Source organism: Gallus gallus, chromosome Z, assembly GCF_016699485.2.
Source record: "Gallus gallus isolate bGalGal1 chromosome Z, bGalGal1.mat.broiler.GRCg7b, whole genome shotgun sequence".
Classification (NCBI taxonomy): Eukaryota; Metazoa; Chordata; class Aves; order Galliformes; family Phasianidae; genus Gallus; species Gallus gallus.
Window position 1 is genome coordinate 34,279,141 of NC_052572.1, and position 13,636 is coordinate 34,292,776.

A 13,636-nucleotide genomic window follows, 5' to 3' on the forward strand; every position below is an offset into this window, starting at 1 on the left:
AAGTACCAGGTGGGAGGGAAAGAAGGGAGAGGGAATCAGAGTCTTCTTGGAAGAACACACTGATAGGAAAAGAGCCAAGTGGGATGAATTAAACATGAGAAAATTCCACTTGAACACAAGATTTGGTGCTGGTCAAATACTGCAATACATAATCCAGAATGAATGTGGGGTACCCACCTGTGGAGACAGTCCTCAACAGGACTCAGTCCTGGGCAATCTGCTCTGGCCAATCCTATCTGAGCAGAGCACTGGCCTTGGTGAATTAAAGAGCTTCCCTCCAATCAAAATGAAATTAAGAAAAAAGATTTTGTGAAAGGTAGCTATGAGTATGAGTATCTGCCTTTGTGAGACATTAAACTCTACTCTGAAGGTGAGCCTTGTTGCCCTATACATTGTTTTCCTTTTTTTTTTTTTTTTTCAAATCAGAGTGAGGTTCCACAAGATGGAGATAAACTAAATTATAACTAAGAGCTATTAATCTGTGTGTGAGCCTGGCTGGGAGCCCCCATCTTCTTTGGCAGAAAGCCCTTGCAAACACTTCAGCCTTCGGCAGAAGGGAAAGCCAGAAAACTCATGCTTTCCTGCTCAGAGGGCTGTTTTTCTATGGTATGCCAGAACAGGAAGCAAGAACTTTTCCAAGCTGAGTGAGAACAAGTGTGCAAGAAGGATGTTGAGCTCCTTTTGAAGCCCACAGCTATGACTAAAGACACTCAAGAATGAGGAAGAATCTAAAGTAGAGAATCATAGACAGTAATTTTTGTTAACTTTGCCCATATTTACATTTTTTTAATGTTAGATAAAATGTTGTTGTGGTTAGAATCCACCCCAAAAAAAAAAAATTCTTTCATCTTTGCCACAGTGCTAAGAAGTGCACTGCAGTCCTGCAACATTTACATGCTAGAACTGAGGAGACTGGAAGTACTCAGGTAACTTCAAGAAGTTGAGAAGAGCCCGCGAACAGGTGGAATATGTGCTGCCTGGCCTATTTTTTTCTGAAGACAAAACAAATTAACAGCTTTAGCTATTAAAGTGGGACCCAGTTGGGTACCAAGAACAGTGGAAGAACTACAGCACGAGGTTTTTGGAAAAGGAGAACAAAACTGGATTTCTGTGGGTGACTAGTCAAGAGAAAAGCGACCCAACCTTTCACAGCTGTCTCTGGGATAATGTGACATTTTTCATCACATCTCAGAAAAGAACACAGATAACAGCAGCAAATTAAACAAAATAGCTTGAGGTGAATGGAAAAGCTGAGAAGTTATTAAGATCGTTATTTAGGAACAAAATAGGATATAGAGAGTAATTAGTCATAATTCACCATTGCGTCAATAATTTTGATAATCATTTTCTTTATTTTCCTGGGAAGCATGAATTCAGGTTGCTGCTTTTCCTTTGTCAGAGCAGACAGTGACAGTAGTGTGTTTTTCTGCATTCACTGGAGGAAGTGACAGAAATGTCAGATTTACGTAACAGAAGGTTACTTTCTCTCACCAGAAACATGCATCATATTTAGGCTTTAAAAGGAAAGTATATAAGATAAACAATAACTTTTCTGCAGAAGTACATCCTGTAGTTTTCCATTTTGGAACTATGTCTAGAAAAGGAAATAGGAGAGAATTGCCAAAGTTATGTATCTATGGCTGGGGACTGAGCTGTGGCATGGATTTATATCACACTCATTTTCATACAGAGAATGTCATTTGCATATGAGCTATATCCTTGTCACGCAATAGCAAGGGAGTCAGTATCTATCTTAATCTTCCCTTGTCAAGGAAGACATTTTGTTGGCCTGTGGCAGCCTATCAGAAGACTGAGAAGTGGCATGGTAAGCTTGTCACTTTCTAAGGCTGTGCAAGAAAAGAAACATAGCCTCAGGCTACAGTAGCATTCTGAATCCCCACTTCACCAGCTATACCTTCCCTTCTTAACAGACCACCTGTAGTAGCTTCCATGGTCCTGAAGGTATAGGTCTTTAAAGCAACAGCAGTAAGAGACTGTTTCCACAGATGCAGAGAGATCCCAGTCTTCCCCCAAACCTCTCCATGTTGAGCAAGTTGTGTAAGATACAGGCTGCAGGGAGATGTAGGGAGATGGTAGGCTTTCTATTCACAGTAGAATAACATGGTAGACACTTTCAAAGAAAAATCATAGAATCATAGAATGGTTTGGGTTGGAAGGGACCATAAAGACCCTCCAGTCTCAACCCCACTGCTGTGAGCAGAGCTGCCACCCATCAGATCAGGCTGCCCAGACCCCATCCAATCCGATCTTGAATGTCTCCAAGGATGAGACAACCACAGCTTCTCTGGGCAGCCTGTGCCAATGCCTTACCACTCTCTGAATAAAAGATTCCTTCCTAATATCAAACCCAAGTCTCCCCTTTTAATTTAATCCACAAGATTAAATTGCTGCATATGAGGGTAGGGCTGCTCGAAATGAGTTCTTCCCCAAAACTGTACATGTCCACAATTTCCCCAACACAAGTCGCAGCACCTTGCACTTGGCCTTGTTGAACTTCAGTCGGTTCACGTGGGCCCACATCTGAAGTTTGTCCAGGCTCCTTTGGATGACATCCCTTCCTTTTGTCATATCAACTGCACTGCTTAGATTGGTATCATCTGCAAACTTGCTGACTGTATACTCAATCTCACTGTCCAAGTCACTGATAAAGATGTTGAAGAACACTGGTCCCAAGACTGATCCCTTGGGGCACTGTTCTGCACTTTGACATAGAGCCACTGGCCACAGAATACTTTCCAGGATTTTCCTTCATGCAAAACAAAAGCCCTCCTCTAAAAAAAAAAAAAAGGACAAAGATCTTAGTAAATTCCACCTGTTCATAACCCCAGGAACGTCCAACTCAAAACCAAGACTCAGACTCAGATAGAGGTATCTCAGGCGTAGGACTCAAAATAAATAAATAAATAAATAAAATAAAAAAAATCCACAAATGATAAAGGACTGTGGTTTATGTTTGAGGGGTCTGATCAACACAGCTGGTCTGATGATGCAGTCCTTATTCATGTGAGTAATGCTGTTATGAACAGTCGAGGTTGCTACTGGGTGAATGAAGGACTGCCAGAGCAGCACTTAAGCAGAAACAAATTTGGCACAGGATTTCCTGGGGATTATTGACTGGCTTGGAGTAGATGATAGCCTGGTGCACAGGCAATCATTAATCTTAATCTGCAGGAAATGATCTCTACCAAGGTCATTATATCTGTAACAAGATAAAAGCAAACAAAAATGAATGTCATATGGATATTTATATTTGTAATGAACAATGAGGTTTTAACTGTAAAGTTCATATGCAGCTAATGAATAAGCTACACATTCACCTGTTAAAGCAGTTGATCACTTATCTTCTTAGAAGCTTTAAACTGAGACCAAGATATCAAGAGGAGAAGCCTCTCTTGTCTTAGATTGTTAAATCTGCAGCATGTCTACGCATGTCTACACGCCTGAATGCAATGTTCCAAACATCTAGTGACTCCCACCGATCTCAGATCTTATACATCTGTTAGAGGTGGGCTGAACAATTTGCAACCCACTCCTCTCCAAGTTTTAATAGTCTTCAACAAGACAGGCACAAGCCATGGTAAAAGCACACTTTTGGAAACAGTGTGAAGAACAAGTTCATAAGTGTGGAATTTTATATCCTGATCACTGTTCATCTGCATCTTGTAGAAAGTAAAAACTTCTTAAACTCATTTATCTATCTTTTCATATTCTCCAACTTAACGATCATTTTCCAGAGGCTCTCAGTTAAAGCAGAGGTTCGTTGTGAATATACGAATGAATTATTCAGAAGTAAAGAGCATGAATTGGTTTTCTATACTGCATCACATGATAATGTAAAAATAACACTGTGTAGGGCAAGCTGACCTTAAATAGTCATGTCATCTGTTTATACATCCTATAACACGCTACCACTAAGAGGGTTTAGATGGTACTTCTGCTCTGTCAGCCTTACCAAGCCCATAGAATTCAAAATGACAAAGCATTTTGTCCTTGTGGTTATTAAAGTGAAAGTAATAGTTAATTTTATTAATGACTGAAAGAAAAGCTGGATATTCCAGCAGCACGGTGACAAAAAGCTAATGGCAACATTAGACCTGGAAGTTGTGAAGGGTGACATGCATTGGTGACAGACTTCACAAAAGCTTTTCTGGAGATTAAATATCTGGTTTGTTTGGCTGGACCTGCTGAAGGGCTGCCAGTGTCCACTTAGGAAGTGCTTCAACTGAAGGAAACAGCAGGACACAAGGAATGCAATTACTGAGGAAGCCATCCTAATGGAAGAGGGTGAAAGGAAGCAGGTGCAGACGAGAGAAAATAGTATGAAAAAAAGAAGAGAAAAAAGAAAGGAAGCAAATGGTAGCAAAATGGGGAAAGAGAAAGCAAGGAAGAAGGGAGTAATAATGAATGACAGAAGAAATGAGACAGGAAGGACGATAGAAGAATGCCCAAATGCAGTGATTGCTGGTGTGCTTATATACATCTGTGCTTTGATTTACAACTTTCATACTTTCTTCCTCTTAGAATGGCATTTCCAAATGTTTTTGTATACTTCTCTTTGCTGCAAATCCAAAAATACGATCATAACAAGTATTTCATCCACCAATTTAGCTGAGCCCTTGTACAGAGGGCTTTCTCAATCCATTCATCATCTAGTCAGTACCAACACTTGGGACTGCCCAGGTACAGAACCTTCCACTTGAACTTGCTGAACTTCATGAAGTTTGCATAGGCCCACCTATCAAGCCTGTCAAGGTCCCTCTGTATGACATCCCTTCCTTCTATTGTATCAACAGCACCAGTCAGCTTGGTGTCATCTGCAAGCTTGCTGAGTGTGCACTTGATCCCTCTGTCCACATCACCAATGAAATATCAGACAGCAACAGGCCCAAGATGGATCCTTGAGGGTCATCACTTGTCACCTGGACATTGAATCATTGACAGCAACTCTTCAGACGCAGCCAATTCCTTATCTACTGGACAGTCTATCCATCAAAACGACGTTTCTCCAATTTAGAGATAAGAATGTTGTGTGGAACCATACAAAAGGCTTTGGAGGAGTTAAAGTAGATAACATCAGTTACTCTTCACTTGACTACGAGTACTGTCACTCTGTTGTAGAATGCCACCCAGTTAGTCAGGCATGATTTGCTCTTTGTGAAGGCCTGTTGGCTGTCCATAATCACCTCCCCGACTTCTATCATCTTGACACAGTTTCTTGGAGGATCTCCACCATGATCTTAATGAGCACAGAGGTAAGCTGACACCCAACTGTATGTCTTCCAAACCACCTGCAGAGCTAAAACTTTTGAAAGCCAAGCCTCCCCAGAAAAGAAGCGGTGCCTCAGAAAGCGTTAACGACCATAAAGTGTGGCAGAACACAATGTTTAATATATCTTGACATATTAGTAAAAAATAAAATCAAAGCTGCAAATGAAAAGTATTTACTGAATTGCACACTGGGCTTTCATTAATTAAAATTTTAATTTTGTGTAGTTGGGGGATATTTGAAAGTTTAGTTCATTTGATGTCAATACCATATTCAATGTCTGCACCCCATTTTCCACGTTTCCATACTTCTTGGACATTTTCTGATAATTGTACATAACAACACCATATTTACTGCAAATGTTTTTACTTTCTGTTTTTGTAAATTCAAACTCAGCATTTCAGTTTTAGTGAAACATGCAGGTTTCATATCAGTGCCTTGAATTCATATAAGGACCACAAGAACTTTAGATTCTGATTTTTGAAGAATGTCAGCTCTGGGACAAACATAAGAGTTTGGACATGGGTTAAAAAAAAAAAAAAGCAAAGAGCAACCAAACCGTGACGATATTTTTTCTGTAAATAAGATTTATCCTTTGCAAACATTTCCATCAATCCATATTTATCTCAAGAGTTTTACTGACATAATGGGTAATTGCACTGAGTTACTTGATATACTTAATTACAATAATTGATTTGCAAAAACACTAGGGTTCTAGGTCTCTCAGGACAGATTTCATATTTTGAAAACCTTTTTTCCTGTGTTGTCACAAAGGGGGAAGACTCTGTATGCTGTGTGGTGCAACAGTTCTAGAGGGGAAAGGCACTGGAAGAAAATCTGAACGCTAAACAACCTATTTTTAGGGAAACAAATGAAATAAACTTGAGCAGTGAAGAAACACATATTAGGCGAGAGCTGATCTTAATTGTGGAAACTTTGTTAAGCCCAAATTGAACTCCAGTAAGCATTTCTGGTTTTCAGCCTAGGTATTCAATCTGCCTCTATTAAGGGGTTCTTCCCAGCCCACTTCTGTTCTATCTTTTGGAAATGATTTGATGATTTCTATTCATTGTTTCTGTTAGCACTTAGTGCTATTTAACGTATCTGGCATATCTTCAACCCAGGAGCATTGCTTTCAGGGAAAAGAGGAATGAGAGGGATTGTCAGATTTTTTTTCTTTTGCACGTTCTGAGTGGAAGCCTGTTCTTGTAGCAGAAGAAAAAGCTTGACTAACATGTGGGTAAAGATCAGATGAAAGGTAAGTTTGCAGCAGTAAGAAAACCAACTCACCTGCTACAGTGATGGAAATAAAGGAAGCTAAATGTTTATCTACAATAAATTACAGTCCTTTTCCAGCATTTATGAGAATAGACAGAGCATAGTCTGTTGATGGCTCCATTCTAACAGGCAACAGGCTTTGGCAGTGAATACTATAGCACTAACCAAAGCAAAAACATGTACTCCATTTTCCTGTGACAGTGGATTGAATCAGTGTAGAAATAATGGTGTAGAGAATGCAAGAGCTAAAATTGCCCTTGTGTTGACAAAGTGAACATCAGCTTCATCCTTTGAAGAGGGCAATGGAAAAGTAGATTTGCCTTGTCTAGGGCATGAAGAACAACTTAAAATGCTGTGTGCAAGGTTGCAACAAGAAACATAAATGGAACTCAAATGAAAGGAAATGCTATATGTACTTTATGATCGGCAATATTTGGAATTTATAACTGTCAGGAATGTGTCTCTTTAGTCCCTCACACAATTTTTGCAATTGCTATTTCTCAAGACAATTATTACTCCAGCAAGAAGTGTTATAGACACAGATACACATGTACACCTAATGTATGTCTGGCCTTGAATTTTTTTGGAAGTCTACCGAAAGTGGAGATTCAAATCACCCCAAAGCTGCAGAGCAATTATGGTTTTCCCAACACCTTTTCAGACCAAAGAAATCATGGTTTTCCTGCTAGCTTCTCACAGAACAAAAATGATACCAAACTTGGATAAAGCCAGCAAACTGACACACGTGTTACACTGAGGGATGTTTAGTACATTTTCTCTAATCTCAGCGTTAATCCACCCAAAGTCAGACCAGTAGAGGCTCATCCCTTTCTATAATTCCATGACAAATTACTCACTGGTTTGGCTTTTTTGTTTTTCTTTTCTTTTTCCTTTTCCTTTTTCTTTTTCTTTTTTTTTTTTTAATTTTAACCTGATGGAATAAAGTCAAGACTAGGAAAGAAACAAAAACAAAAACTCTACAGAAGTACAGTATGATTGAAGTTTTTCAAATTTTAAGGTGCTGCTGAAAACAGAGGTGAAGGAAAACAGTAAATATGATACGTATCAATCAAGAAATCAGTTTTAGTTACCACCGCAATGAATAAATTTCCTAGGTTGCAAGTTTGGGTGGGAGTAAGCGTATCATGCTATTCGAATGCAAAACTCTCATAAAATTTATACACATTCACAAAATATGGGTGAAAAGCAAAAGACATGTAGAAAACAGCTTTATAAGGAGAAAAAAAAAAAAAAAAGAGAATTAATAGGCATACCTTCTGCAAGCGGGTCAAGTGTGTGAATCATGAGCTGGAAGATGCTGTTCCTCATCAGACTGTTGTGGAGAGATGCAGAGCTTCCTCCCCGCTGGAGCCGTGGCTTGGTCTAAGTTGAGAAATAAGGGGCAGAAGTTAGGTTTTGTTTGTTCTTTGTACAGAAGTTGGCCTGAAACACTATTAATTATTAATTAATCTCACATCTTGCCACAGTGAAACATTTTCAAATATCATCAATAGCATATTATATTAGACCACACACTCTATTAAACTCTGTCATATGTATAGCCAATTTCTCTGGAGAAGATAGTTCGTCAAATTAGTTGTTACTCTCATGAGGCTTAGGAAAAGAGCAGTGAAAAAAAAATTCTTCCCTGTGAAAACTCTTAAAATATTAAGAAAATTATAGCCTTATAATGTCATCAGGAGGAGTTCATAATCAACTTCTTTGCAGAACCTTGTGGTCAAATCTCAAAAGTAAATCTTAATTTTAAATGCCTCTAGTGCATTGCAAATATGCAAAGTCTTGATACCACTTTTTTGAGAGTAACATCCTAAATTTCAGTCAAAAGTATGCCTCGCTTTGGTTCAATTCAGGAAATGATGATTACAAAAACGGATGACTGCTAGAGTGGTAAGGCAGTGAAGGCATCATGCAGCCTATATTCAAGCATCTTTTACATGATTTTAAGGAACTTTTGAATATATCCTGAGGTTCTTCTCCCCAAGCCATTTTCCTATACCATAAGTGATGTATTTAGCATACCATGTTGACTAAGACTGCTTTGTAGAGAGCAGTTTTCTCGTTTGGATAAAGACAATAATCAGAACCAATGGACTGCTAGATAACAGTCCTGAAACCCAATTACAGGAAAAAAAAAACCCAGACTTGACTAAAATAAGGCATTGTTTGTTTTGTAATAAAAAGAGAATATATGCATTAATCTTTGGTATCATACAAATACTAAAGGCAAAATGATAGAAAATGAACAAGGGAATTCAGTTTTGTCATTGGATATTAAATATTCAAATTCTACAGTAGCACAGGAGGGGAGAAAGAAAACCCAGTGATACACACAAATACTGATGTGTGCCAAAACAAAGAAATGTTTGCCTTACCACTCTCTTGAGAAATAAATGTTCAGACAACTACTAATTGCTGCCTACCGTCAGTGTTTGGTCATCCTTGTCGCCAGCAGTAGGTGACTGCATGAATGGGAAAAAGAACAGAAAGAAGCATCAGATGGAGCATGCATAAAGTGAAAAGGCAGTACAACAGCACAGACATCTGATTATCTGAACTCTGTTGTGGTAGGTTTTTGAACCACTTGAATTAAAGCATCCTAATGATCAGGTAAATCACAGTCAATTCATAGTGCAGTGCTGCAAGAGTCTTTCATTCTTGCCAGCTGCTTGGATAGAAGCTGCCACAGTTTCAAGGCCTGGCACACAGCATCTGCACTACCAATGATGGTGTTCATTTCATATGAAATACAGAGAGAGGCAAACTCCCACTGTACCAACTGCTATGAGAGAGCAAGGAATAAAAAAACTAAATGTGGAAACAAACTTGAAGCTGACCAAGGAACCGTTCAATAAAACCTAAAAAAGGAATAGCATTACATTGGTACTTCACAGGAAGGGATGATGTGAGGAAGTGAAGTGTTGTTCTCCAACTCCCTGCAAATGGCCATTTATCCTAAGCTGGCAGCAACAGCTAAGGAGAGACAAGATAGCACACAGTGCTCTGACATGAAGGCAAAGGAGACAGTGGCTGAATTTAAAGGCAGCGAATGCTGCCAGGTAAGTGCTGTATGCTGGTGATGATTTGTGATTCCTACATCTCATCCATCAGATAATAGCAGCAAAGCACAGAAATATTTGCATTGAAAACAATTTGATCTGATTTGTAGGTCTGAGTTTTGGTTGTACCTTTAAAGAAATTAGCACTTGCATTTAATGGGGACCCAGAACTTTTTTAACGAAGTTTCAGCAACATACTGTGATTAAGCAATGACATTTTTCTTGTGATTCTGATAAGCTCTGACGAAAAGCCAACACCCGGGCACATGAATTAAGGAACTCAGTTGTTAAGCACTAATTAAAAAAGGACATAATGCCAAATCCAGTTGTCTCACATTCATCCTTATCTGATCACAGCTCCTTCCCCACAAGCTGACATATAAGTCATTTCCTTCATACGAAGATTCACGGTTGGTGCATCACGCAGAAAACAAATTATTTTGCAACTGTTCTGTGTTACACTTCCCTGTGCCGTGAAACTGTTTTTGACACACGTGAACTTTAACTGGCAGAACATGCCTTCTGAGTTAGTGAATTAACCCTGAAGGTTAGTGGAAGACAAGCAATTATGTGCAAACACTGATAACAGAATGGGTCTCTTCTGCTCTATAATGAGGAAAAGAATAACCTGAACTGAATTCTTTGTGTCAAAAAATGTTTCACCAGCTGTCAATATTAACTTGTACACAATGAACCAGGGAAAAGGGATCTGTGTTCTGATAAAGGAACTACCTGTCACCTCTGAAATTAGACTGCCTTTCTGTGAGAAACAGTGAGAAAAAAAAAGTACGTTTTATGCATCTACCAATGACAATCATCAGGAAAAAATGTTTTAATGGAGTGGAAAGAAAAGGAAAGAAGAAGAAAGTGCAAAATCTGTGCTCTCAAATATCAACAAAAGAGTTAAGGCACTGTAGAATTTTTTTACATAATGCACATATGTATAGACAAATATACATACTCCTTCAGAAATAAATGATACTTGATAAGCAAAACATGATAATGTTTTGCTTCGTCATACTTTGAGGGATCTTCATGGGAGGGAAACATTTTCTTGTAGTAAGATTCACAGGAAAGCAAAAAGAACTGTCCAGGATGAGTATCTCTTGTCTCTAAAGGGGAGATTTTTGGCCTCATAGTTCTAAAGATCAGTGATTATACACTGATCTTTGTATGACTGTCAAGAACTGGAACTATCATATTATTTGGACACAGGAAATTTTGGAGATGGCAGGGAGGCACTGGCACAGGCTGCCCAGAGAAGCTGTGGTGCCCCATCCCCAGAGACACTCAAAGCCAGGTTGGATGGGGCATTGAGCAGCCTGAGCTAGTGGGAGTTAGCCCTGCCCATGGCAGGCAGATGGGACTGGGTGGTCTTTAAGGTGCCTTCCAATCCAAACCATTCTGTGATTCTTTGGCATTTGTTTCTTAATTTTAGTAGTGAAAGATATAAGAAAACATTCCTCATTTATTTCAGCTTACACCTGAAAAAGGCTGAAGAGTGTCACTTTAAGGCCAAGAAACACTGAGAATGTTCAGCATTCCTCAAAAATCTTGAGTACACTATGCTTGAGATGAAGGCATTCCCGAAGAAAGGCATTCAAGTTACAAGGAACACTGTCACTGAATTGAAAGGGAACTGGCTGAAGTTGCATGAGTGTATAAAAACTAAATGCTAATTTGTAACACATAATTTAATTTGTATAAGACAATTATGTTATAAACAGAAAAGAATAAAGAATTACTTTTTGCCTATTAAGGAAATAAAAAGTGAAAAATATATCTGATATAATTTAATTTGCTCCCACAGTACATAATGAGCTACAATGCCGTGAAGCACATCTTTTTAATTGTTTTTTTCCACATGATTAGTAATGTAATTGTATCTGAGCTTAACTTGCCAGTCAAGTAACACCCTAGAAGAAATGTTCAAGGCTAAAATAAAAACAGAGTTTTAAGGCAGAAATGTATTCACATTTTTCAGAAGAGGAATGTAAATAATGCTTGAAATTTCAGTAACACTAAATGCTCATAATGTTTGCATTATTATTCAGGTGGAGACAGAGAGCTCCTCCTCCATCTGGACTGTCACAAGTCCATGGGACTGGACAGACATCATCCTCAGGTACTGAGGGAGCTAGTGGGGGTGATTGCTGTGCTGCTCTCTGCCATCTACCAGCACTCCTGGTTGTCTGGAGAGGTCCCAGAGGATGGGAGGCTTGCTGATGTGACTCCTATCTACAAGAAGGGCCGTAAGGAGGATCCGGGGAACTACAGGCCTGTCAGCCTGATCTCAGTACCAGGGAAAGTTATGGAGCAAATCATCTTGGGTGAGATTGCATGACACATGTGTGGCGTCCAGGGGATCAGGCCCAGCCAGCACAGGTTCATGATTGGCAGGTCATTCTTGATCAGCCTCATCTCCTTCCACGACTCAGTGATCAGACTGGTAGACAAGGGAAAGGCTGTTGATGTAGTCCACCTAGACTTCCCAAAGCCTTTGACATGGTCTCCCACAGTATTCTCCCAGGGAAACTGGCTGCCTGTGTCCTGGACAGGTATACCCTTCTTTGGGTAAGGAACTGGCTAGAGGGCCATGCCCAGCGGGTAGTGATTAATAGAGTTAAGTCCAGCTGGTGACCTATTTCAAGTGGTGTCCTCCAGGGGTCGGTACTGGGGTCCATCTTGTTTAATGTCTTTATTGATGACCTAGACAAAGGGATTGAGTGTACCCTCAGTAAGTTTGCAGATGAGTTGGGAGGTGGTGTTGGGAGTTGGGAGGTGGTGTTGATCTGCCTGAGGGTAGGGAGGCCCTTCAGAAGGATCTAGATAAGCTGGATTGCTGGGCTGAGGTGAATGGGATGAGGTTCAACAAGGCCAGGTGCCAGGTCCTGCACTTTGGCTACAATAACCCCATGCTGTGCTATAAGCTTGGGGCTGAGTGGCTGGATGACTGTGAAGAGGAAAGGGACCTGGGGGTGCTGGTTGATGTTCAGCTGAACATGAGCCAGCAGTGTGTCCAGGTGGCCAAGAGGGCCAACAGCATTGTGGCCTGCATTAGATATAGTGTGGCCAGCAGGAGCAGGGAGGTAATCCCCTGTGTACTCAGCACTGATGAGGCTGCACCTTGCGTACCATGTTCAGTTTTGGGCCCCTCACTACAAGAAAGACATTGAGGCCCTGGAACATGTCCAGAGAAAGGCAACAAAACTGGTGAGGGGTTGGAAGCACAAATCTTATGAGGATCAGCTGAGGGAGCTGGGATTGTTTAGTCTGGAGAAGAGGAGGCTCAGGGGAGACCTCATTGCACTCTACAACTTCCTGAAGAGAGGCTGTGACGAGGAGGGCTTTGGCCTCTTCTCCCAGGCAACAAACAGGACCCGAGGAAATGGCCACAAGTTGTACCAGAGGAGGTTTAGATTAGACATAAGGAAAAACTCTCTCAGAGGGTGGTCAGGCACTGGAATGGCCTGCCCAGGGAGGTGGTGGAGTCGCCTTCCCTGGCAGTGTTCAAGAGGCATCTGGATGAGGAGCTACAAGATATGGTTTAGTGGCTTGTGGTAGCAATGGTAATGGGGGGACGGTTGGACTGGATGATCTTGTAGGTCCTTTCCAGCCTTGTGATTCTATGCTTCTACGATTCTATGACACCATATTTGATTACTTTTGAGAATAACTTTTCCAAATTGTTGAAATGACTATCTATCATCATACAGTGGTGATACCAAAGAAATTGGTTCAAATTTAATAAATAATAGGTAATATTTCTGCAGACATATAAGATAATGTCCCTCGCACAGCTAGACAGAATGTAGCTCTAAGTAAGATTCTGTATCAGCATCAAAGTCCATGCAATTCTTCACAGTCCTCTTAATGGCTGCAAGTATAAGGAAGATATTCTTGCTTTTCTTCTAACAAGGTCATTTCTTTTCCATGAGTTGTATGATGATCTCCAGTTTATGAAAGAAATAGCTTGTGTTACACTTGAACAGAG

At 40.1% G+C, this 13,636-nt stretch overlaps 1 protein-coding gene across 15 annotated transcripts in view; it reads right to left on the reverse strand.

Moving 5' to 3' along the window:
- SLC24A2 (solute carrier family 24 member 2) overlaps positions 1–13,636 on the reverse strand; it is a 110,368-nt gene that overhangs the window by 43,726 nt on the left and 53,006 nt on the right. For 11 of the 15 annotated variants that reach the window (XM_046905289.1, NM_001397110.1, XM_015280084.4 and 8 more), the window contains exons 3-4: positions 9,007–9,045; positions 7,840–7,948 (exon numbers count right to left, since the gene is read on the reverse strand). In XM_046905289.1, the coding sequence (XP_046761245.1) occupies positions 7,840–7,948; positions 9,007–9,045 (148 nt within the window). The remainder of the gene's footprint in view (positions 1–7,839; positions 7,949–9,006; positions 9,046–13,636) is intronic. The other 4 variants (XM_040655480.2, XM_040655478.2, XM_046905290.1 and 1 more) reach the window with 1 other exon arrangement.